This window comes from Cetorhinus maximus, chromosome 5, assembly GCF_964194155.1.
Source record: "Cetorhinus maximus chromosome 5, sCetMax3.hap1.1, whole genome shotgun sequence".
Taxonomy (NCBI): Eukaryota; Metazoa; Chordata; class Chondrichthyes; order Lamniformes; family Cetorhinidae; genus Cetorhinus; species Cetorhinus maximus.
In genome coordinates, this window is record NC_135883.1 from 39,231,713 (window position 1) to 39,259,023 (window position 27,311).

General features: G+C 46.7%; 1 protein-coding gene across 1 annotated transcript in view; it reads right to left on the reverse strand.

Moving 5' to 3' along the window:
* The window catches only part of LOC144680613 (uncharacterized), a 447,610-nt gene that overhangs the window by 227,793 nt on the left and 192,506 nt on the right, over positions 1 to 27,311 (reverse strand). The window contains exons 12-13 of the mRNA XM_078541787.1: positions 27,220 to 27,273; positions 27,072 to 27,125 (exon numbers count right to left, since the gene is read on the reverse strand). Coding sequence (XP_078397913.1) covers positions 27,072 to 27,125; positions 27,220 to 27,273 — 108 coding nt within the window. The remainder of the gene's footprint in view (positions 1 to 27,071; positions 27,126 to 27,219; positions 27,274 to 27,311) is intronic.

Sequence of the window (27,311 nt, forward strand, 5' to 3'; positions counted from 1 at the left end):
AAACCTGCATTGGATGGGAAGGGGCGGAAAGAGGGGCAGGGTAAATTGCCTAATTTCCATCGGCTACCATTTTGACCAATGCTAGAAGTGTGGCAAAACGGATGTTGGGACTGCCATGTTGCTGTCTACCACAATTTTGTATTTCCTTGAGCTTGAAATTTTCAGCGAGTTGGCCTGTCTGAACCACGTCAGGACAGAGGGTTCGTGAACCATGGGGGAAGCCTGTTCTGGAGTCGGGAATTTTTTTTACAGCTAAGTTTAAAAGTTGTTCACATGTCTTAATTAGATGCTGTATGATAATTTAAGTATATTTTTAATGCAGTGATTGAGGATAAAGCTTTGCTCTTAAAAGGTAAGTGATCATTAAGCTGAACAGTATTGTGAAAGTGTTCAGGTGCATTAGAGTACTTAATCCATTGGATAAAGTTCTCTTCCGCATTCAACAATATTGAGATTAAGATCTTAACGTGTCATTTAGTCCTTGTGCTTTAGTCTTTAATTGATCAACAGTCCAGCCACCTGTTTAGCTTTCAAAGCAATGCAATAGATGGCCATCTATACTACGTCAAAAGCTTTTGTTCAGTTGTGTAATAGAATACAAATATGAATGCTTGGCTGAGCTCCCCACTAATGGATTCAGATCAATAGGGCTTTTTGACATAGTTATCAAGGAGACTGTGAGCTTTGTTTTGATTGACAGTCTATGAGTAGCTAATAGGATTATGGCCAGAATCATCCCAGAATTGCACTAAGTGCGGTAGTAGGGAGGGAAATTGGCACTGATCCTGCCAGCTGCAATGGCAGATTTTCATGTCGTATTGTCCCCAACACACTTCATTAATAATGCATTCCCATGAAACCTGCTGGATCGCTGGCTGGCGGCCGCTAGTTCATCATCCCCAATGTGACCTCACTGCTTCCTCAATGTGGGTGCCATATTTAAATGGGCACAGCTTGCACATTTCACAATGCTTGCAGTGCAGGAGCACTCCACTGAAGAGATGGCCCCACAGACAAAGAAGAGTGCTGGCCTCAGATTTAGCGATGCTTCACTTGAGCACCTGCTGGGCGCCATGGAAGCCCTCCGCGATGTTCTCTACCTCCGCTCTGGCTGCAGGAAGGGCAGCAACATGATGATTTCAGCTTGGGAAGTAGTAGCAGCAGCGTTGAGTGCAAACACAGCCCAGAAGAGGTCGGCTATTCAGTGCTGAAAGAGGACGAATAATCTCATCTCTTCCGCCAGGGTAAGTCAACCATCTCATCACTCTCAACTCTCACACTCACAAGTCCATCACGTATCCACAGGGATCTCACTCATTCCCAGCTCAATGGACATCACCACTCACTCTCTCACACACATCCTCACATCTCCATCTGGCCCCATCCCCTCTGCTCATCTTGTCCTCATTCCGACAATGGCTCCACTAACTAACCTCAAATGCCAGACATCCTTCTCAACTGTCCTGCCATGCATCTTGCTTACAAACTCTCCATTTGTCTCCATGCAGGACAAGATCGTGCACAATAAAAGGGAGAGGTCCCAGACTGGGAGGGGTGGCGGTGTGGGGGGAGGAGGGATGGGGGGGGCAGTGCTGTGGCGGACATCAAGGGTCTGAGTGACTTTGAAAACAGCTATCGCGCTGGCCAGGGATGATGTTGACTGTTCCTGCAGCGACAGTGAAGTTGGTGGCAAGCACCCACGTGGGCATCTTGCACCAGATCTCCCTGTAACAATGCTACTCTGAGTCCAATGTTCTGTGTGTTACGTGGCAGCCATGTGCTAATAATCTCCATTTTCTCTCCTAGGCACATCTGCCATGAGCCTGACACCCCCAGGCAACCTGGACTCCGGCACTAGCATCGAGAGCTCCTCGGATGAGGTCCCTGAGGACAGCACCATAGAAGACATATCACAGCACTCCCCCATACCCTCCACCAGCACACTGACACACACCTTTGTGGGACCTGGATGTAGAGCAGGTTGGGGATCACAATCCGGTCATTACAGCACCCAAACTGGTCCACAGCAGGCGGAGGCAGGGACATTCAACATTGCTGGCACTCTGAGGACTGCTGGAGGCAATGCATCTGCAGAGTCTGAGCCTCCGGACTAGGTCCTCAATCAGTTGCTGGAGCTGCAAAGATAATCACGGGAACATCAGGAAGGGATGTCAGCTACACTCCTCAGATTGCATGGGATGATGGAGGAGTCTGTCTACCTTCAGTCCGAGATGATCGCGCCATCATGCCAATGCACTGAGGTTGACATTGGCAGGATGATAGTCGCCATGGAGACTTTGGTCCAGGACATCGGTCCTGCAATGCTGCGCGAGCTGCGATCCATTGCTGAAGCCATAGCTGGCCTCCAACCGTGTGAATGCAAGAGGGGTTTGGGGCAGTTTGACCTCACTCCAGCTTCCCCTTCTCCTCAAGGAATCAGCCAAGGACCCTTGGGCACCCAAAGGGAGAAGGTCCAGCAGCTAGACACCCTGACGCCATCCACCCAGGTGACACCGGGAATGTCCAGCCGATCCAAATTCCCTCTTCCTGTGACCCCATCAGCTCCAGTTCCACAGGCCAAGGAGGGTGCACCTGGCCCACAGCAGGACACCCTAAAACAGGCTGGGGCCCTCCACATCTTGCCCCTCCAGAGGATGTCCCCAAGACCTGGATGGCCTTGGGTGTAGCAGTCAGCAGGCTGCCTCCACCTCTGCTGTGGATGTCGGGGGTACGCCAAAACCTAGCATTAGGGTTAAGAAAACTAAGAAATATTAGGAGCATAACGGTGGCTTGGATGTTCACAAGATGTATATAATGTGCACAACTGTAAATAGAATATGGCCCATTCCACATTTCCTTTTGTGTTTGCCTCCTTTTTATTAAGAGCTGTGTTGCAGTCATTCAGGTGACACACCATGGTCCCTCCCCCCACTTATTGCGGATGTCATGATCAAGGGCATTCGTTTGTGTAATCTGGTTGCATGTCACCACAGTGTTGGCCATTTTCATATAATTTCCAACAGCAGTGATGAGGTGCCCATCATGTTATCTGTTCTCGTGGAAGTTCAAATGCTTTTCAGGGTCATCTCCTTCGCAGTGTTGTCTGTGTGACATAGGGGGTAATTTTTCCCATGTCGGGCGGGCCGAGTGGGAGCAGGCACGGGTGGGTGCATGCCCGATCGCCGCCCGTGATCGGGTCCGTGCCACCATTTTATGCGGGCGGGCCAATTAAGGTCTGCTCAGCGTAATGCGCAACTCCCGAGGATAGTGGCAGTGGGCGGCCGGCGGCGGAAGTGTACTGACCGCTGGATCCAATGGTGACCCGGCGGCCTGTTTAAATGAAGCGCTGGCAACCTTTGCAAGGCTGCTCTCAATGGCATTCTGGTGAGCAGGCCAGTCCTGAGGGTAGGCCAGCGGAGCAGGCGAGGCCGGAGGGTAGGGCAGCGGGGCAAGCCAGGCCGGAGGGGAGGGCGGCGGGGCAGTGTGCCCCTTGTTTTTTGGATGAGTGTCTAGCTGTCCTCCTGGAGGAGGTGACAGCACGGCAGGAGGTCCTGCCTCCGAGGGATGGGAGGTGGAGGCTGCCCCATTTGACCATACGTGCCTGGGAGGAGGTGGCCGAGACAGTAATCTCCCATGATGTGGTGCGACGCACATGGGTCCAGTGCCGCAAGAGATTCAACGACTTCCTGCGCTCAGGAAGGGTAAGTACCATGTTGGCAGAAATCACTTAATGCAGCCTTTCCCCCCAAGGCGCCGCCTCCCTCCCCCAACAACTCTGAGAGCAGTTATATCATTGAATCCTTCATGGCATGTTTCCCTCGGTAGGTGGGCCAGCAGATATTGCCCATGCCTAGTTCACCCTGAGACGGTTGTGCTGAGATGGGTTCTGCACCTGCAGCATGTGTGACACTGACACCCAGAGTATAGATTTGGGGGCAAACTCGAGGATCTGCACCTAGACATAGTGCTGGAACTGCGATCTGCTGGCCTTTGCGTTCCATGTGCTTGTGCCTCCTTGATTTGCAAGGTTAGACCGTGTGCTGCCAAATGTGATGGAGGCAGCATTTTGGGCAAGAAGGAGTCAGCCCTGGATTCTTTGTTTGAGTGTGCGGCAGCTGTAAAGTGATGAAGCACGAGAGTCCTGCAATGCCCCACTCTGGTTGGGTTGGCAGGGATGCGATAGGAATCCAGGTACAGGCTGGACTAATCAATGCTCTCCTCTCCTTTTCTGGAGAAGACTGCACATAATTCCGCCAAGTGGATGCAGACTGGTGGAGGCCAGGCCCAGTTGGCCATCATGACTCCATTCGAACAGCAGGCGATGGACCTGGAGAGGTGCCATGCGCCCAGGGCTCTCCAGATGAGGGCAGCAGCTCCTCCACCCCTCTGCCAGTGACCGTGGCATCCGATGAGGCTGCGGCGACTGGGGAGATGCCAGCTGTGGAACTGGCCACTCTCTCCCAGGCAGGGCCATCAAATGCTCCATGGGCCAGAGGACGGCCGCTAAGGTCATTGAGGCCAACAGGACAGCACGTGAGTAGGCTGTCTAAGATGCCAGTGCCAGCAAGGGGGGAGTACCTAGACGTGACACCCGTAAGCGTAAATTTAAGGCACTTTAGGCACACCATGGGTTTCTCACTAGTGCTTTTATGTTGCCCCACTATTAGTTCATGACCACTTGGAGTGATGTGCAACACCTTTTTTTTATCTGAACTTCATTTTGTTATGTCATTAAATTTTGATATGTAAGCATGGCTCAGGGTGATTCCTTACTTCTGCAGGTGGACGGGAACCCATGATGTTATGAGTGAGTTGTTTGACATTGAGCTTTATTGACAAGGCCCTTAGTTAATGTTCCTATCCAGGCAGATTTTGCACTCAGGTATCAAATATGGAGCCTGCAGCCCTGGCATATGTTGGAGGTCCATCTGTGGTGGGCTAGCTGAAGATTCTTTGGATTAAAGCCTCCCGGGTGTCCCTGCCTCCCTGGAGTATGCTTGGGTTAGCATCTACCCCCTCAGCGTTCTCCTGTGCATACATATCTCTGACTCACTGCTGGACTCATCGTATGCAGCTGGAGCAACTGCGTCTACATCTTCTTTGTCCACTGCGTCGCCCCTTTCCAGTAAAAGATTGTGGAGAGCGCAGCATGTAACCACCATCAGCGACACACGATCTGGGGGGTATTGGAGTACGCCCCCTGAATGGTCCAGGCATCGAAAGCGCATCTTGAAAAGACCGATGGTTCTCTCTACCACAGCCCTTGTGGAGGCATGGCTCCCATTGTACCACTGCTCAGCCTCTGTTCTTGGATGGCGGAGAGGCGTCATGAGCCAACTTTTGAGAGGGTAGCTCTCGTCACCCAGCAGCTATCCATCCAGCCGTGCTGGAGCACTGAAGAGCCTCGGCAACAGGGAGTGTCTGAGTATGTAAGCGTCGTGGGAGCTGCCTGGGTACCTTGCATAGACTTGCAGAATCTGCATCTTATGATCACACACTATCTGCACGTTCAAGGAGTGGAATCCCTTCCTGTTGACGAAGGCACCGGGCTCACCCGCTGGCACCTTGATGGCCATGTGTGCAATCGATTGCACCCTGGATGCGGGGGAAGCCAGCAATCGCTGAGAAGCCTCTGGCTCGCTCTGTCTGGCTGGCCTCGTCCCAACGGTAGTAGATGAAAGTCAATGCATGCCTGAACAGAGTGTCTGTCACCTGCTTGACACAAGTGTGGATAGCTGACTGGGATACTCCGCAAAGATCACCCACTGACCCCTGGAAAGAGCTGGAGGCAAATAAGTTGAGGGCAGCCGTGACCTTCAGCGCAACTGGCATGGGGTGTCCACCCACACAGTTGGCGCAGATCTCAGGGGCTATCATCTGACAGACGGAGGTGACTGCCTCCCTTGAGAGACAGAGCCTCCCTCTGCATTGCACCTCAGACATCTTGAGGTAGCTGCTTTGCCGCCTGTATACCCTGGCAGCCGGATAGTGGGGTCTTCTGCGGCCCCTTCCACTTTGGACTTCCTGTTGGCCCTGCGCCCCTTGTCTCTGCACTTCTCCTCCCAATGGTGGCTCCCCTGGAGACTGAATGTGGACTCCTGGCCTCCTCCCCCTCCTGGCCCTCCCTTCCTCCTCAGAGGAGGTGCCTCCAGTGGATAGCACAACTCCCATTCCCAGGCTAAGGGAAGGCTTCCTGAAACCTGCAGGCTCCAAAAATGATCTTTACTGTAGAGTCCTGACCTGAAAGCTGTTACTCCTGTCCAAGCAGCTGTGAAGAGTTTTGAAGTATTCCTGCTCACACAGACAAGTGTCAGTAACTTTCACAATTAAATATCTAACAGATACCACTCACGACCCCACTCACCCCTCTCATCCCGCCCGTGGATGATAGAGGCAGAGGTGTTCTCCCAAGTTGTATGCATGCTTGAAATGTGAAGGTGTAGTGTGGAAGGACAGAAGTGTTAACACATGGAGAAAGGTGATATGTCCTGGAACTCCATGCACTTTGTCATCTGCCAGGGTTTCCATGCCATGACCCGATATTGTAAGGGACTGAGCAAACCTGTCTGGCAGCCGCACTTGTGACTTCCTGACTACATCTAATAAGCTGTGCAATAAGTGCGAGCAGCTTTTCAACTTAAGTGTACGAGACTCTGGCCCTCTCAGCCAAACTTGCGCTGGAATCTACAGGCCTGAGCATTTGTCATCGTGGGAGTATGTATATGTTGGGTCCACACAGCTATAGTTTTAATATATGGATGCAGTACTGTGCATCCCCTCACCTGACCACTTACTGTGGTCACTAGTGCTGCATGGAAATAGTCACATTTGGTGGGCAATGGATCCGTTGAGCATGATTGGGAGCCGCCAGCCGTACCTTCAGATGATGTGGATGGGAAAAATGGGAATGATGAATATAAAACTGAAGCTTCGGTCTGCTCTATATTGGAAACTATGCATCACCCTGAGAGCTTCATGATATCAGAGATCCTTCAAATTGCTAGGGCCAGCGTTACCCATGAGTGCAGAATGAGTGTGTGGAAGAGGAGGTATGTTAATGGCTGGCATGAAATTGTTTGAATGCCGACAGCCTCACGTAGTCCACATCCATAGTAAGCTGACAAGACATCATGAATGCCATCATCCCTGAGTAAGTGGATGTCAATGGGATTGAGAAGATGGTGACACAGAGGACTGAGTCATGTGTGCATGGATTGAGATCTGCCAAACCTTCTCAGTTGCATTGGCCCCAGTCTCACCCATCAGTTGTACCATCGACATAACTCAATGCGTAGTCACGTTGCTGGATGTGGATCGCCTTGAGGACCGCTGTCCAATTGAAGGCTGCCACCTACGAGGCCACTCACGATAGTGTATCGGCTCCTGCATCATGTCGGCTGCTGTTGTGAATGGAATCCTGCAGAGATGCTTGATGGTTCAGCACCTTTGGACCTTTGTTGGCAAGGCACCCTCGTCCAGACAGCGCCTCACTTCAGCGACGAAGCATGCTTCCAAGCCTTCATCAACATTCGGAGGATAACGCCAAGGGGAGCCTGTTGGGGCTCATTTTGAAGTGCAGAGTTGAGACGGTAGGAATCGCAATGCCTCACTTCATATCGGCCCCTCAGGCAGATCACTTTTCCAACAGGACGCTCACTCCACCTCATTATCCTCCTCCTGGAATCTTGCAACTATGAGGCCCTCCTGTGCATGCCTCCCTTGTCTGGCTGTGCTATGGCCTTTTTATTTGCAGCAACGGCTTCCTCAAACTCATCACTGTCATCTCCTTCGAGGTCCTTCTCATCAAGGAGATGTGCAGCTCCTCCATCTCGTCATCAAGAAAGTCGTCCCCCCTTTGCAGCGCCACGTTGCATAGCATGCAGCAAGCTATGATGATCTGTGACACTCTCTGGGTAGTGTACTGGTGTGCTCCACCAGATCTTTTCAGGCATTGGATCGCATCTTCAGCATCCCTATGTTGTACTCCACCAATGTCCAGGTAGTGACATGAGCCTTGTTGTACCTTCTCCCTGCAGGAGGCTGTGATTGCAGCATGGGCATCATCAACCACATCCTTTGCGGATACCTTTTGTCCATGAGGAGCCAGACCTGAATTCTATGTGGTCTTTTGAAGATCTCCAGGATTTGCGATCTACTCAAGATATATGAGTCATGGGTGCTTTCTGAATATCTGGCGCAAGCTTGTAGGATTTGCTTGTTATGGTCACACACCAGCTGCACATTTATGAAGTGGAAGCCTTTCCTGTTTATGTATTGCAGTGCCTGGGAGCTTTGATAGCCACATGAGTGCAGCTGAAGGCAGCCTGCACCTGTGGAAACCCAGAAATCTCAGCGAAGGCCAGTGCTCTGGCGTCCTGGCGTGCTTGATCTCTGTTGAAGTTAATGCAATTGTGGGCTTTGGCAAAAAGGGCTTCTGTAATCTCATGTTTGCATTTGTGTGTGGATGCCTGGGAGAACCCGCAGAGATCCCCAGTTGAGCCCTGGAAGGAGCCAGTGGGTGAAGAATTTGAGTGTGGCTGTTGCTTTCGCAGCCACTGGCAAAGGATGTCGTCTGAGTCCACGCGGAGCCAATGCGTGCAGAATGTGGCAAATGAGTTACGAGATCCCTGGACATGTGGAGGCATCAGTGGTATTGGTTCTCACTCATCTGTAGACGTCGGTACACCCTAGGTGTTATGCACGATGTTACTGTTTCCCTGAACCTCTGCATCTGAAGGAGTCACCATTGGGCCTTGGTCTTCAATGTTTTGACCCTGCCTTTGGCAAACCAGCCTCCTCCTTTGCAATTGTCTCCTTCTTCTCTCATTTCTGTCTGCAATTATGCAGGCAGCAATGAATGCAGGCTCCATCTTCCTGGTGGCCTCCTCTCTGCAGTATAAATGAGAAACACACAGGAGTCAGGACTCATCTGCAATACTAATTTTTGTGTCAATGACTCATGAGCGACTGTGCGTTAATGGCCTTGGTTCCTGTGTCGCCAAATGCTCGCCACATAAATGATCTACAATGCGGTGTGCATACTTAGGTGAACCCCCACCCTCCCGCAAATCATGAGATGAGACTGCTTTGGCCAGGTGCCTGGATGTGCTGCTTTTAGCCCAGGCACTGTCATCCTTATACACAGCACTATAAGACTACAGTGTCAGGAGTATATGGGACCGTCAATTTCTATACAGGCTATGCAAGATGTTGAGGGTGACCTGACACTCATCTTCTTGGAACCGTCCAGCACCAATAATGCAACACGCCTCAAAAGCTTATCAGGTTGCTCAATTGCGCTTAACTTCATCATCGCTGTGGGGAAATACCCATGCTGCTAGAAAGGGGTTAAACCCAGGAGATCAATTAGTGCCAGTTTGCGCGATTAGTGCTGCATGAATGCACATTGTTGCTTCAGTTTGCTGATTTCTTGCAGTGTCATTGAGAGACTACTAACATCTCTCAGCTGTGCCTACCCGCTCATGTGGGAATGCACAGTTCAGTTTGATGGCCCTTTAATCGCCACCCCCCACCTCCCGCCACCTCCCCAATGCAGTCAGCTGGCATCCAAGGCACTTGCAGAGCCCCCAGCAGCAGAGTTTGGTCTCATGATACCTCTCATCTGCACAATCACAGATGGTAGCAAGATGGTGGTGGCGGTGAACTCTTGCTGCCAGAGCAGCTTGGACCCTCCCTGTGTGAGAACAGAAACCCCTCCCACCCCCACCGTCACTGAGGAACTGAATGTTAAGATTACCCTCCCTCATAGACCTCTCACATCCCCCCTGTATCCCTTGATCCCATTGCTCTTGTGGTGCATATCCCTTAGTTAGCCTATGGACATTCTGAGGTGCAGGGGCCTATGCCCCATGTCCACCTCAGCCCTCAACATCATGAGGTCACTTGTACTGTTAAACATATACCCACCTCTCCCAGACATCCTGGCATTTCCCCCGGCAACCCTTTGCCAAGCCAGCCCTCATCCTGGAGCCTCTGAACTTGCCTGAGGCCACTTCCCCCTTCGTCAAGCCAGCCCTTGTCCTGCAGCCACTGAGAAGATACCTCCACCTTACCACTGGACTGGTGGGATCGCACTTTCGAGATAGCCCTCCGAAAGCGATGTGGCACTGCCATCGAAGTCTGACAATGAGTCACACGAGTGCTGCCCAAGACCAAGGTAGGCGAACAGTCCTTGAATGGAGGAGCAAAGTGTAGGTCGCCAGGTGCATGTCGTTTATGTACCATTGTGAAACATGTCAGCATGGCCTCATGATCCAGCGTGGGGGGATGATTTTGGTGACCAGCATTATAATTAGATGCAAATTAATGGAAATTATGATCCCAACGTTCAGGAGCGGGAAACGCGACCGACCATCAGCAGAAGGAGCTGATGATCGTGAACTGTTTTTACGATGATGTAAAACAGGTTTTTGCGATGTCCTGAGATTTTCCATTCCAGGCCGCCATGATGCCTGATGCAAACAGGAGCAGAAAATCCCAGCCTATGTTTCTGAGTGGCTGTTTGTTTATCTTGACAGTTTTATGAACACTTAAGGGGATTGACTTTTTCAAGTGGAGTGGCTGTTTCATTGACAGTTTTATGAGCTCATGAGACAATTAAGGTTTTTGGAGGAGAGTTTTCAATGTTTGTTGGCTTATTTTGACTGTTTCATGAAAATCTCAAAGATTGCCGATGTTGTTACTGGGCTCATGATTTCTGTCCATACTGGACACTGGGTGAGTGGGCATGGGGGAGGGGGGGTGGCGTGTGGAGGGGGCATGGAGGTGTGGGAATATGGAGGGGGCATGAAGGTATGGAGGGAGCATGGGGGTATCAAAAGGGCATGGGGAAATTGAGGGGCATGGGGAGTAAGGAAGCGGCGTGGAGATAGGTGAGGTGTGAGGGCTAGAATGCCTAACACTCATATTCAGAACTAGGTCAATGTCCCTGTGAACTTTCTAAGCAGGCCTTCTAACCTGCATGCCTCAGGATCTGCCCGTTTCTGTTCCCGCCTTGGGCCTGCTGTGGGAGGAGGTGGTGCCAACTCTACGCCGTCCCCACCACCTAGCCATTAAAATAGCTTGGGTGGGCATGGCCACTCGGAAGGCAGGATCGTGACATTGGGAAATTGCCCGACTCGCAATTCCTGCCACAAAGGGTAAAATCCAGCCCTAGATGTTTGAAGATCCCATTCTAATTTCTAAGCAAAAGATTCCTCAACAAAACTATTTCAATTATACAGAAACAGATTGAAATATTGAAAAACATGAATACAAGATTATTTTAGTGTAACATGTCTATTATTACAATTGTAATCAAGACACTGCTCAACTGCTTGTATCATGAGTTGATTCCCAGTCATTCTCCTTAAAATTATCCATTCAGTTCAAGATATTATTTTATGGAAAACATAATACAATAATTGTCAATATAGTTGAAGCTGCAAGTTCTGGTTCTGTATATTTTGATATAGGCTTTAATAAAAGACTCAGTAGCAATATTTATGAGGTGGGAATTTAGATACTGGAGCTATTTCCGTTGGAACAGAGAAGGCTAAACTTAAATCACTCCAGCAGACCGAATTATTTCCTAATTTGCTGAATTTCCTAATTCAGTGTTCAGTATGCTTCATACATTTTTTAAATTGTCACATTGTGAATAGAGAGCTTGAGAAGACATTTCTTCATATAGAAACTTGTTGGCATATGGCATTGAATAATAGAATGGTTACAGTATCCATCCAGACGTCCCTGGGCCATCAGTGCCACTGACCAGTCAAAGTACATAGTGTGGCATGACATGTGCAGTTCCTGAATGCACTCTGTGTCCTGCCACATATCCATCAGGTTGACCACTCTGTCAATGGAGCAACTCTTGGGCTCGAATCCCTGAACCATGGTGGTGCACCTGGGCTGGATGTACTCCTCCATTCTCAGCCCATGATCCCACATTGCCTCAGGGAACTCCAACAAGTGGGATCTTAGCTGTTGCTGCTTGTCTAGGTACAGTCTTCTTTCCTGTGATTCCTGAGACCCTGCATCTGTGGCCAGCTGAGCATGGTTATGTCTGTCCCCCATTCTCCAAAGGGGAGTTCCTACAGTTGCCTCTGCCTCTGCCTCTGGCACCTCCTTATGAACACATGATGTATTCATCACCTGGTGTCACCCTATCTAATCATGTGCGAGGGTGTGCTTGTCCAACCTCTGCTCCAGATGTGCTTGGCCCGATGATGGTGATGGAATCAGTCCTATTGCCTTATCTTTGAAGCTGTGAAGCACACAAGAAGAAATCATGAGAATTAGCCTTGGAGATGCAGCATGTAGCGGAGTGGATGGAGGGCAATGCATTACCTTAATGAATGCTTTGTGCACTCTAGTCACCATCTCCACCAAAGATGCCCATCTTGCCTTGCATGACTTTTCATGGTCAGTGACCCTGGCAATGTCCATTGCTCCGTCTTCCCTTGTGATTATGAGGTGTAGGTAGGGAACATGTCTTCCTGCCTGATAAAGTCAATGATCATAAGTGCCCTGAGCATACACTCCTCCAATGTTTAGAAACAGCATGCATCCTTAGGCTCCACCGCTGGAGGGTGAATACCTAGAGGCCTTCCTGAGGGTTCAGTGTTGCATATACCTTGCCAGTGTGGAAATGGTGATTGAGCCTCTTCCAACAGTAGACTTAGTTTTCTGCACACTACACTCTGTCTGTTAGCGAGCACCATCCAGCCTGCATGGTTTGGGAGGGTGGCCTTCCACTGCCATCCACTGGGAAAGCACCACCCTCCTCTCTCTCAAAGAGAACTTCCAGGTCCACATCCACGAAAGGACAGGTCCCCCTGTCCTGGGTACCAGACTGCTACCTCTCCTGAGACATCTTTCCATCAGCAGGTAATGCAATGAAAGGGCAGCCACAGGAATGGGTGCCATGATCTGTTTAAATCAGGCCTGCTCCTTTAGAGTCTCTGTTCCTGCCCCGCATGCACTAATTGGCCACCCAACAAGCCAATTAACAGTCTGGCCCTTGAAAATCAGGGTTTGTGACTGATCCCCTGGGGTTGTGATTAAGACCCGACACAGCCCCGATCTCCATTTCCCACCCACCCTTGAAAGAAAATACTGCCTCATATTTCTGGACCACTTTTGTCTTTCCTACTTATTGAAGGAAGCAGATTTTATCATCAGTAGGCCATTCAGTAAAATCTCACTAGCAATCCAACAGACCATGGGTGGAATTTACGGCCCCATCGCGGTGGGGGCAGCGCTGTAAAATGCAGCAAGCCATTCAAAATCCATTGACTTCAGCGGAACTGAAAATCCCACTGGTGTAAAATACTGCCCTATAAGTCTGAGTATGCATAAATGTAATATGAATCCCCAATTCAGACAATATAAGCTGGCAGTGCCAGGGCCAGGGCCAGAAATTATGGGCCTTGGTGCTTCTCCTGTTTCTGGGCCTCTTATCACCACCACCGCCCTCCATCCACCCCACCTTAACCTTTCCCCACCATCGCCAATTGTAGTAAAATCTGCGTCAAATGCACTTCAAATAGTAATGACAAGAAAAACAAGGTAACTTATTTTTCCACACAAAACTTTGGACGAATACTTTATACTCAGAAAACACCTTTACTTACCCCAACGCTTTATTCTTAAAACTTAAGAGTGAGATCTATCTAATTTATTCTTAAAACTTAAGAGTGAATTGGCCAGGTGGACTTTGCATTTTCATGAAACCTCAACCAAGGGCAGGATGAGGTTTCTGTTACTTAAAAAAAAATAAAAATCTAAGGACAGCATTTTTATAATGTATATGTTCAGGTGACTGATTGTGATGCTTGGATATTTTTTTCCTGATTTTAAAAACTTTATTTAATTGTTTTCAAGTCTTCAGCTCCCTGAGACAGCTCTCTATCTCCAGGGATCTTTCATTTAGTGCTCGCCCGCGCTTACATCATCGTCCGCCCTTCTCCTGCCCGTGCCCCAGCAGCGCTGAGCTTCTCAGAGTGCGCTTCATGCTGGCTGGCCATTAATTGGCCATCCAGCGTGAAATTGCGGTCGGGGGGCAATCGCGGCAGGCGGTCGGTTCCCTGGCTTATCCCGGGAAGATCCAACTCGAAATCCTGCCCGATGTCTCTCCTTTTATTTAAAAAAATTTTAAAAACCTTAAAGACTCTTTGAAAGGGGCGAACCTCTCTGCATTTGCTCCAGATGCTTCCAATACATTAACAAAAGTTGCTGGATGGCACAGGGACAGACCCAGTCAATGCACCCCACCTCACCCTTCAAGCTCCCAGGCACAGAGGCTGGGAGTTGGGGGGATTTTAGAAATGGATCAGCCACAAGCAGAAACTTTATTAGTGATGAAGGCTGGCAGTACAGGCTGTGGGATTGCAGTAGCCTGTGGAGAGAAGGTGGAAGCTCTGCCGCACCTCCTGCCACTGTCAGACCCCTTGGCCCCTGCCTGCCCTTATGTTGCTTGCTTTTTTTAATTCAATTTATATTTCATTATTTACCATGCTTTTAACAATTCTTATTGGAGCAAATTGATGGTAAAGGAAAAGCTGACAAAAGAGTGAAAATTCTTAAGCGAGCCCACTGCGTTCATTGCAACTGCTCCACAAAAGAAGTGCTTACCCACTGATGGACCAAATCTGAGTGAATAAGTTATGAGGGAAGATTAAATTCTTTACAGTCTAGAAAGAAAAGATTAAAGGGAATGCCTCATTGAAGTATATAAAATATAAATAGATATAATAGATAAGGTAACCAGATTGTTACTGTGATGCGTGCTAAGAAAAAGAGAGTACAGAGGAGATTCACAAGGGTGATTCCAGGGATAAAAATCTGTAGCAACGAGGATAAACTGGAGAGGTTGGCACTCTTTTCCTTGGAGAAAAGTCAGCTGAGAGGAGACTTGGTAGATGTATTCAAGATCCTGAGGGGTATGGGCAGGGTAAATAGTGAGAAACTGTTCCCATTCAAGAGAACATCAAAAACAAGAGTGCACAGATTCAAAATAATTGGCAAAAGGAGTAAGTGTGATGTAAGGAAAAATGTTTTCACCCAGAGGGTGGCTGGACTTTAGAACAAGTTTCCTGAGGGGGTGGTGGAGGCAGGTTCGATCGAGGTATTCAAAAGGGAATTAGATTGCTACCTGAAAAGAGAGAATGTGCAAGGTTATGGCGATAAGGCAGGGGAGTGGGACTAGGTGGAATGCTCTTTCAGGGAGCAAGTGCAGAATCGATTGGCTGAATGGCCTCCTTCTGTACTGTAAAGATACTGTGAAAGAAAAATTAGAGGATATAAAATGGAAATTAACAAAAAGCAAACCTAAAGAAAACATGAGTTAAGATCACATTTCTTTCTAAGTGATCAATGGAACAGTCTGCCAAACAGGTTAATATAGGCTAAAAAATTAGACTTTTCAAAGTACAATTAGATGATGTTCTGATGGGAGAATTAATGTACTTGGGGAATGATAGCAAAAATTAACTATTTTGTCTAGTTTTACGTTGGTAATCATCCTTTAATTCAATTATAATAATAGTTTTAAAAATTAGCTAATTGAAAACCAGGTCCTTGGCCTAACTTAGTTCAAATGTTGTGGCATTGTTTTGGTTACCATCAAGTTTACAGGCTTGAGGGAAAAGCCAATCACCTTAAAATAAAACCATAAAAGTGGCTGAATGAGTACGAAGAAGTTGGTCTGAAATGGATTTCAGCACTGAAATGGCTTGATACTGCTTTCAGTTGGTTGGATTTCCGAGTACCTTGAGTCTATTTATTACGACAGGTCATTGGAAATCTGACCTGCATAGCCAGGGAGTGGACTGGGAGGCTGGTTGTTTCCTCACCCTCAACATGGGATCTGGTGGACACTCGGTATGCTGAATGCATGGTGGTAAGCCAACCTCCCAGCTTTCAGAAGCATTTTAGCCTGGATTCCCTCTGCTCTCTGTCAACCCAAACAAGAAAGCAATCTAATTATGGGCCTACAAATAAAAAAAATAGATGCGTTACTGGTGGGCCCATAAGTGGAAAAAATTGTTGGCTGCTTCTTCTGTCTCCCTGCCACCCAAGATACACCCTGTGTGCCGTGGGTGCCTGTCGGCAATGTGTATCTGACTCTGGGTACAGTAGTAAATTCAGGAGAGCTGGTCACTGGGATAGATGTCAATCCTATTATGACAGCATTAAAGCATAGAATTTAAATAAAAATGGATGGAATCCTTTTGGACTGAGCTCAGGAATATTTTGTGTGCTTTTTTTTCGGCCTTCCCTCACTGACATACTCAGAGACTGTAGCAACTTTGCTGTGGTCTTTGCCACCACCAACATCCCAAAACCCCCACCGCCTCCTCTGAAATTGTTGAAATGTACAACCAGTTTTCGTACAGCACAGCAAACACTCGCCAAGTCTGCGATTTCGAGTCTATAACGGCAGAAGAGAGACTCTTAGAATGACTCGTGTTTGGGATTACAAATATGAAGGTGAGAGTTAACAAACATCACCCACTGCCCTGCCAGAAATGATGTCCCTCTCCCGTTTGCGCAGACTCGGGTGGCTGTGCAGTGCAATGCCGCCTTGTTATCAGGTGCAAGTGTGTTGTCTTCATTGTGTCTGTTTGAAGATAGGAGCCCAGGCCCTCTTACAGCATGGCCCCCAGTGTTTTACACCTTGTGCACCCCCCCTCTCCTTGGCCTTGAGCAATGCAACTGCTCACTTCTTGGGATGTGGGCATTGTTGGCCAGGCTAGCATTTGCTGGCCTTCCCTGGTTGCCTTTGCCAAGATAGCGGTGAGCCATCTTCTTGAACTGCTGCAGTCCATCTAGTGCAGGTGTACCCATAGTACTGTTACAAAATGAGTTCCAAGATTTTGATCCAGCGACAGTGAAGGAATGACAATGTAGTTCCAAGTCAGGTGTGTGGCTTGGATGGGAACTTGCAAGTGATGTTATGCCTATGCATCTGCTGCTCTTGTCCCTCTAGGTGGTATAGGTCAGGGATTTGGCAGGTGCTGCCAAAGGAGGCTTGGCGAGTTGCTGCAGTGCATCTTATATATGGTACATACTGCTGCCACTGTGCATCTGTGGTGGAAGGAGTGAATGTTTAAGGTGGTGGATGGGTTGCAGTCTGCTTTGTCCATGGATGTTCCTGAGTGTTGTTGGAGCCGTAGTCATCCAAGCAGATGGTGAGTATTCCACCACTTCCTGACTTGCGCTTTGTAGATGTTGGACTTTGGGAGTCAGGAGGTGAGTTACTTGCTGCAGAGTTGCCTGCCTCTGACCTGAACTCGAAGCCACAGTATTTATATCACTGTTCAAATTCAGTTTCTGGTCAAAGGCAAGGGCCCAGGATGTTGTTAGTGTGGATTTCAGTGATAGTAATGCCATTGATTATCAAGGGGAGATGGTTAAATTCTTTCTTGTTTGAGATGGTCATTGCCTGGCACTTGTGTGACAGGAATGTTACTTGTTACTTATCAGCCCAAGCCTGACCATTGTCCAAGTCTTGCTGCCTATGGACGCAGTACTGCTTCAGGAGTTGCGAATGGTACTGATATTGTGCAATCATCAGCAAACATCCCCACTTCTGACATTATGACGGAGGAAAGGTCATTAATGAAGCAGCTGATAGTTGGTCTTAGGACACTACCCTGAGGAATTCCTGCAGCAATGTCTTGGGACTGAGTTGATTGACCTCCAACAATCACAAACATCTTCCTTTGTGCTAGGTATGACTCCAACCAGTGGTGAGTTTACTCACTGATTTCCATTTGTTAATGGCATGTTAATTATATTGTTAAGATACAAAGGTGAAGGGCATTTATAAATTAAGTACTGAGAGCACTTGTAAAGTGAAACTGCTGTACATTGGATAGGTAGGAAGCAGACATATGTAATACGGCATTCTGTGATTAAATCTATTATCAAGAAAAGTATTAGTGTCTAGTTTCATATTTCACCAACTGGCTTGGGATCAGAATAACACCATTGCCTTTAATTTAGCTAGCGCTCTTTGATGTCACACTCTGTCAACTGCTGCCTTGATGTCAAAGCAGTCAATCTTACCTCACCTCTTGACTTCAACTCTTTTTTCCATGTTTGAGCCAAGCCTGTAGTAAGGTCAGGAGCTGAGTGACCCAAACTGAGGAGCAGTGAGCAGGTCATTGCTATGTAAATGCCACTTCATAGCACTGTTGATGATACCATCCATCCTGGTGATCGAGAATAGACTGGGGCAGTAATTAGCCAGATTGGATTTGTCCTGCTTTTTGTGGACAGGACATAACTGTGCAATTTTCCACATCGTCAGGTAGAAAGTGAGTGTTGCAGCTGTATTGGAACCGGTTGGCTAAGAGCATGGCTAGTTCTTCAGCACAGGTCTTCAGTACTACTGCCGGGAATTGTTAGGCTCATTGCCTTTGCAGTATCCAGTGCCTTCAATCATTTCTTGATATCACTTGGTGCTGGAATATGAGGTTGGACTTTCCAGTTGTTGATGGGATTTCAGTAGGATGGCTGTCTCATTGATAGTTTTATCCAGTCTTTACACAACCTATTTCACTGCATCAGGGCTCAGTAGGTATATAGTGTGGGCTTCAGTAGGATCCCTACTACCAGGAGGGAGGCTGACAGGACAAGAGCAGAAAATGGTCCTGGTCTTGGAGCGAGACAGCAGATGAAAGGGTGGAGATAAATCAAAATTGAAATTTAGTTTCACTCTTAAAAGGGGCTTGGAATCCAGATGGAGGCAGAAGGACAACAACAAACAACAACTTGTATTTATATAGCATCTTTAAAGTAATAAAATGTCTCAAGGTGCTTTACAGGATTGTAATTAAGCAAACTTTGACAACAAGCCATGTAATGCAATTTTAGGCTCGATTAAAGAGATAAATTTTAGGGAGTATCTTAAGGGAGGAAAGGGAAGCAGAGAGGGGAAGAGATTTGGGGAGAGAATTCCAGAGTTTAGGGCCCAGGCAGCTGAAGACACAGCCATCAATGGAGGGTGCTCAAGAGACTAGAATTAGATCAGTGCAGACATCTTGGAAGGTTGTGAGGCTGCAGGAAATTACAGAGCTGGAATGGGTGAGACCATGGAGGGATTTAAAAACAAGGATGATAATTTTAAAATTGTGGTGTTGCTCAACCAGAAGCCAGTATAGGTCAGCGAGTACAGGGATGATGGATGAACAAGATTTTGTGCGAGTATGGACATGGGCCGCAGAGTTTTGGAGGAGGCCAGCTAGGAGCACTTTGGAATTTTTAAGAGCAAAGGTAACAAAGACATGGATGAAGGGTTCAACAGCTGATTTGATGCAGGAGCAGAGTCAGGTGATGTCAAGGAGGCGGAAATAAGTGGTCTTAGTGATGGCGTGGATATGTGGTCAGAAGCTCATCTTGGGTCAAACATGATGCCAAGATTGTGAACAGTTTGGTTAAGCCCCAGATTGTTGCCAGGGAAAGGGATGGAGCTGATAGCTGGGGAAGAGATTTTGCAGCTGGGACCGAAGACAATGGCTTCACTCTTTCCACTATTTACTTGGAGGAAAATTCTACTCAACCAGTACTGGATTTTAGACAAGCAACTTCATAATTTTGCATCAGTGCAGGAGTTGAGAGAGTAGATGTTGAAGTAGAGATGAGTGTTGTGAGTGTATATGTGAAAATTAATGCTATGTTTTCAGATGAAGTTGCTGAGAGGCAGATGTAGATGAAAAAACAGGAGGAGGCCAATTACAAATTTCTGGGGGACACCAGAGGTAATGGTATGGGAATGGGAAGAAAACAAATCAGGGCCTTTCCCATCAGCCTGCTATTTGGAGGCTTGCTGTGGCTCAGTGGATAATATTGTTGTCTCTGAGTCAGAAGGACGTTGGTTCAAGTCCCATTCCAGAGACTTAGGCCAGAATTTTTTGCTCGGTGTGTAGGCACGCGCTCGACATGCTCGAGCATAAAATAGCACACAATGACGTTGGGTGAGCGTCCCGACGTCATCGCACACTCGTGCGATATTTCGGTCGGCAGTTGCGCGCAAGAGTCGGCAGCGTGCCCGCTGACAATTAAGAGAGCTATTAAGCCTGTTAATGGTGCAATTAACTGGGAATTTTCACTGCCTGTCCAACATTATGGTTGGCAGGCAGGTGAATTGGCCAGGCGGTCTTTTCATTTTTCAGGAAACCTTATCCAAGGGTGGGAGGAGGTTTCCGAGATTAATATCCTTCACTCCCCCATCACCATCAATCCAAGCTACCAACTGTGGTTCAATGAGAAGTGTGGAAGGGCATGCAAGGAGCAACACCAGGAATACTTGAAAATGAGGTACCAATCTGGTGAAGCAATATCACAGGACTATATGCAAAAATAGAAAAAAACTTGCAATTTTTAGTACCTTTCATGACTACCAAATGGCTCATAATGCTTTAGAGTCAATCAAGTGCTTTTGAAGTGTAGACACTATTGTAATGCAGGAAATTCAGCAGCCAATTTTCACGCGGCAAGGTCCCATAAACAGGAATGTGATAATGGCCAGATAATCTGCTTTTAAGGGATAAATATTGATCACCACCAGGAATATTTCTCCTATTCTTCTTCAATATAATGTCATGGGATCTTTTATGTCCACCTGAGGGGGAAGACACAGCCTCAATTTAACATCTTGCCCGAAAGATGCCACCTCCAAAAGTGCAGTACTGCAGCGAAATGTTAGCCTAGACTTTTGTGCTCAAGTCCTGGAGTGAGAGTCAGAGCTGAGAGTGTTATCAACTGAGCCACTACAAAATAAAGAAGCCTTCATTCCTGGGTTGGTTTGAATCACCAATCTTTCAGTTAACAGCCAAACTATAAAACAGCAAAAGCAGCCTACTATAGCTGAGCTAAGTGATCCCACAAAAATGAATCAAATCATAGCTCTGCAGTTCTGCAAATGATGGTGGACAATTAGACAACCGAGTAAAAATGAAGTCAATGGGGATCAGGTAGAAAACCATCCTTCAACACCACAGGTTTGATAACCACCTCAGGAGGAGGAAGAGGAGGAGGAAAGAAAGAGGCATCCAGAACATCCATGCTCCAGACAGGTTGTCCATGAGCACATCATTAGATTCCCTGTTGTTCAACACTTCCTCATATTACCTGCCCTTTGTTACAGAACCTCACAATGTCCTCTTGGCCATAATACTGAAAAATACAGAACCACAGAACAGCTATTTCATACCAACTTTATCAAACAGCATATCCAAAAAATACTCGACTAATCACCACTGTGAAATCCCTTTGCCTGGCCTAGTGCTCTGATGCAGTTACATCAAGGGCTGCAGCATAGCTGGTGAAAGACTGCTCGCCTTCAGTGGGTGAGACTGCAGATGACCTTGCAGGATGCCCCTGAGCATCTTTGGGCCTCTAAGGCCTGGCTGTGGACTGTACCACCTCAGTAAGGGCAGCAGCAATCTGAGCTGGCTGACAGGCAATGAGTACTGGCGGAGTGGGAGTGGTGGGAGCACAAATGCTGTCATCCTGAAAGAGGACAGTAGGTTCATGTTACACGGAGCCATTGCCACTTTCCAGGGGCAGCGCATCAGTAATCCTAGTAATCTGTTGTAGCATAAATTGCTGGACTGCAATGAGGTCCTGAAAGCTCCTTTGAGTACTGGCATCTGCAGATACGATAGCAGAAGTTTGAACCTGCATGGCAACAAGCTGGGCTTGTGTCGCAACAAGCTGAAATTCATGATGCCAGTCTAAGCCTCCACTTCAGATTCATGTTTGTGCTGCAATGGAAGCTGAGACATTGACCAACAAATGCTGTATCACATTTTCATGGAGTTGGTCACCATCTTCATGCTGAAAGGATGGGTTCCCAGCTCTGCATGAAGCGCTGTGCCAAATTGGAACTGGACTACTCCATGCTCATTGACAGTGACAACAAACCCTCTATTAGACCTGCCAATGCACCAAGCATTTTGGCATGCTTGTCCATCAACCTTTTTCTGTAAGCCTCTCTAACAAAATCCTCATCTGAGTCCTCTGTGGCAGAACTTGCATGCAATCTTGCCCTCTGGGTAGCTGGCACATTTGCTAACTATTACCCTAGCCTGGCTAAAGCCCACTTGTGCCCAGTGACTCACCAATCACTCCAGTAGATCCTACTTCTATACTACCCCGCAAAGCATAAACAGTGTCAGTATCTGAGCTGGTTGCTGTGAGCAGCAAATCAAGAGAGTGCATTTCTTTCTCCTAGATCTGTCCTCCCTCTATGGCTTCAGCCACAGGGACCTCTGGTTGGCCATGCAGCAGTCCTCGGGATTGCTAGCGGCTGTCTCTCCTCATGTTCTGTTCCCCTCTCCTTTAAATATGCTGTCATCACTTCTCTCGTCAAAATAGAAGCCTCACCCTTCCATTATTGCAAACTACTATCCTATCTCCTGGCTCACTACATGTTCCGTCACCCCCCCCCCGCCCCACCAAGTTCAACCTTATTTTATCCATGTTTAAACCCCTTCAATCATACTTTGATCTCTGCCTCAGTATTAAAAAATCTCTCATCAGTCATACGTCACATTCTATGTGACTGCAACAAAGGCAAATAATCCCTCCTGTCCTCCTTAAGCAGTCCGCAGCCTCTGACACGGTTGATCTCACCATCCTTCTCCACTGTCACCCAGCTGAGTGGGACTGCACTTTGGTTCCATTCTTATCTATCTCATTGTAGCCAGAGAATCACCATCAATGGCTTCTATTCCCATTCCTGCACAGTTTCTCTGCTGTGCCCCTAGGATCTATCCTTGGGCCCCTCCTACTTCTCATCTATATGCTTCCCTCAGTGACATCATCTGAAAACATGTCAGTTTCTATTTGTATGCAGAATACTCCCAGTTCTCCCTCACTACTGCCTCTCTTGATCCTTCCACTGTCTCTAAATTGTCAGACTGCTTGTCCAACACCTAGTACTGGATGAACAGAAATGTTCTCCAATTAAATACTAGGAAGAACAAAGCCATTGTATTTGGATTTCCATATCTGGATTTCCAAAAGGCGTTCAAAAAGGTACCGCACACAAGGCTACTTAGTAAGATAAGAGCCCATGGTGTTGGGGGTAGTGCATTAGCATGGTTAGAGGATTGGCTAACTAATAGAAGACAGAGAGTTGGGATGAGGGGGACATTTTCAGGATGGCATCCTGTAGCTAGTGGAATGCCACAGGGCTCAGTGCTGGGGTCACAATTATTTACAATATATATTAATGACTTAGATGAGGGAAGTGAATGTACTATTGCCAAGTTTGCGGATGACACAAAAATAGGTGAGAAGACAAATGATTAGGATGACACAAAGAGTTTACAGAGGGATATAGACAGGTTAAATGAGTGGGCAAAAACTTGGCAGATGGAATATAATGTGGGAAAATGTGAGGTTGTGCACTTTGGCAGGAAGAGTAGAAGAGCTGAATGTCATTCAAAAGGAGAAAGACTGCAGAAAGTTGCAGCACAGAGAGTCCTTGTGCATGAATCCCAAAAAGCTAACATACAAGTTCAGCAGGTAATAGGGAAGGCAAATGGAATGCTGGCCTTTATTTCAAAGGAAATGGAGTACAGAACTATACAAGGTGCTAATTAGACCACATCTAGAATACAGTGAACAGGTTTGGTCCCTTTATCTAAGGAAAGATATACTGGCATTGGAGGCAGTCCAGAGAAGGTTCACTAGATTGATCCCAGGGATGGAGGGATTTTCTTATGAGGAGAGGTTGAGTAGGTTGGGTCTGTACTCATTGGAGTTCAGAAGAATGAGAGGTGACCTTATTGAAATATTTAAGATTCTTAGGGGGCTTGACAGAGTAGATGCTGAGAGGTTGTTTCCCCTTGTGGGAAAGTCTAGGACCAGGGATCATAATCTCAGAGTAAGGGGTTGCCCATTTAAGACAGAGATGAGGAGGAAATTCTTCTCTTAGAGGGTAGTCAATCTGTAGAATTCTTTACTGCAGAGGGCTGTATAGGCTGGGTCGTTAAGTATATTCAAGGTTGAGATAGACAGATTTTTAATCAGTAAGGGAATCAAAGATTATGGAGAAAAGGCAGGAAAGTGGAGTTGAGGATTATCAGATCAGCAATGATCTCATTGAATGGTGGAGCAGTCTCGATGGGCAGGATGGCCTGCTTCTGCTCCTACGTCTTATGGTCATTGTCTTCACTGCCCAGCACAAACTCCATTCCCTCGTCATGGATTCCGTCCCTCTTCCTAGCAACTGTCTGAGGTTGAAACAAACTATTTGCATACTGTTTGTGTCATATTTGACTCTGAGATGAGTTTTCAATCACATATCCATGCCATCACTAAGACCACCTTTGCCACCTTCATAACATCACCCATCTGTGCCCTTGCCTATTCTGCTGTTGAAACCCTTAACTATGTCTTTGTTACTTCCAGATTTGACTATGCTAACACATTCCTGGCTGGCCTCCCAAATCCTACCCTCCATTAAGTTGAGGTCATCCGAAACCCTGCTGCTCATGTCCTAACCACAACAAATGCCATTCACTTAGCACCCCTATGCTCGATGACCTACACTGGCTCCCGGTTAAGCAATGTCTTGATTTTAAAACTCTCATCCTTATTTTCAAATCTCTCCATGTCCTCTCTGTGATCTCCTCCAGCCCCACACCCCTCTAAAATACATTTTCCTCTAATTCCTGCCTCTTGAACATCACTGATTTTAATTGCTTCACCACTGGTGGCCTTCAGCTGCCTAGCTACCTTAACTCTGGAATATTCCCCCTAAGTCCTTCTGCCCTGCCTATTTTGCCTTCCTCCTTTAAGATACTCCATATAATCTAACTCTTGTAGTATAATGGTGTTTAGCATGGCAAGGGTTAATGTAGGATTGGACAACAGGACCGCTCACAGTATGATGTAGAGAGGCACATGACAGTAGACAGGAGACAGAGTTGTATGGAGAGTCTCAAGTAGAAGTCAGCATGAAGTTAGCCCCTAGCCTGGGCTATACTTTATATATATATATATATATATATATATATATATATATATAGTTATGCGTTACCAATAAACACTACTGTTGAAGCTTACAAGCCTTGAACCTCTTTGTGAAACCTACTGAACCCGTACAAAACTCTTTGACCAAGGTTTTGGTCATCTGGCCTAATATCTCCTGATGTGGCTCAGGGTCACATTTTGTTTTATAAAATCTTTGTGAAGTGCCTTGGTATGTTTTAATTGCATTAAAAGTGCTATGTAAATTCAAGTTATTGTTGGGATATATATGAAGTAGGGTTTGAGAAGGTGCATTATGCAGGACCACATCATCATCCTCAATGGCTTCAGCAACACTGGTGGTCACAGCCTCAGTGATGGCTATTCCAAATATCTCTAGCACTCTGCTCCATGGGACCAGAACATGCAGCATAGCCCTGCCAGCTTGCTGTTGCTGCTGTCAATTTTGGGCAATCTTGTCCTGAAAAAAGGGGAAATTGTATCAGTGAGCGTGATGCAATATGTTTGGGTGATGTACCTGGCAGAGTTGAATAGCTGGCAGTCTGGCTTGCAGCAGTGTTAAGCATGTGAGGGTTAGGTGCAGCATAGGAATATGAAGTTTGCAGCGTGACTGTAATTGATAGTCGAGTCAAGGAGGTGTGGTGAATGGAGCAGATTGAGAGGCCAGTGGCACTGTTAGGATTTGGCATGCAAGAATGCTTTCACTGACTTTGACCACTTGTGTGAGGTCATTAAATTTCTGCAGCACCGCATCCACTGTGTCCATGGTCTTCTGAACAGTTGTCTGGAAGACTTCCTGGTTCCCTGAAGGAAAAGAATCTCCCTGCATAAATGGCTCCAAATGAGCATTTGAAAACCTGTGGGAATGCTCTCTTGCTTGTTGTGCCATTTTTGGTTCATTCCTGAAAGTTGCTGAAAGTTGTCCAAGCAGTTTCAGTGCTTGGTGTAGCCAGAATGCACCTTGCCTTTAAAAGATGCAAGCTGGCTTTAAGTAGTGTGGGCTAGCTTTAAGTAGTGCTAAACTTGTACGGACTTGGGCTTCCTGTCCAGGCATGCAACCACTCAGCAGTTCGTTCAGCACTGAGCTGCATGCTACAATCATGGAAATAAGCAGGCAATATGAAGTTTGCTTGCTGCCTTCATGACCATGACTGAACCTGGGGAATAATCTCATGCACCTGATTTTGGCAGTTATCCAATTTAGCCCCCAATGAGTCAAAGCACAAGCTGCTTTATTAAAAAAGGCTAATTATTCATTTTGCTAAATTCTGAAAATTCAAGAAAATATGCCTGCAGAGAGTCTTTTTCCCGCAGTTAGTAAATACCTTTCTGTGTAAAATATTATTACAGCTAGATGGTTGCATTACCTAGAATAGATTACCCTTCTAGAGCACATTCTTGTTTCGTGCACAAATGCATGCTATAATTTATTTTCCATAGCAGTGTAAAATATAACATGGAAAAGTCGGAAACAATAGCTTTATGGAGGAGATTATGCTATTTCTGAGAACTCTATAGTGAGGATGGGTGGTACTTATTCAGGATAGCATCACTGGTGTCTTATCTGTGACCTGCACTCCCTTTGAGTGCCATTCCTGACGGACAGGTGAATTTACCTAACGCCATTTTAGCACTCAAGTACATGTTAAATAACTAATCTACTACTGCAGTCAAAGTCATGAGTAAGATTTTTAAAATGAAGATGGTTGCTTGGAGAGAATGAACAAATCCATTTTACAGCTGATTCCATTGTACTTTATGTCAATCACAAACTGAAAATATACTTTGATTTTATCAATGCCTAGTTATTAAAATCCAATGTTAACTTTCAAGAAATAACAAGAACACAGGATGAGGTAAATCTTGACTTCATGCAATAAGGTAAAATGGGTACTGGCAGCTCCTTTTACATCTCTCCCGATTTTTATTTACAGTGACGAAACTGCTATCATCACACAAAATCAAGATCTACTTGATGCACGCCAACTATTATTATTTATATTTGTTTTCTTGCTTAAGAGAACATATGAGTTCAAATGTAATAAATTGATTCCTACCGGAACACCAGGCCTCCCCTCCTCACCATTGTATCCATGAAACCCACGCAATCCCTATTAAAAGGCAATCATGAAAATTAGCAAAGAAAATTGAATTGCAAAGTGAATGTCAACTGTGCAATATGATTCACTAAAGAATAATTCTTACCTGAATGCCTTGGGATCCTGGTATGCCTGGGCTTCCAAACAATCCTGGAGGACCCTGTAAAATAATAATAACACTTTTAACACAGTAATCAA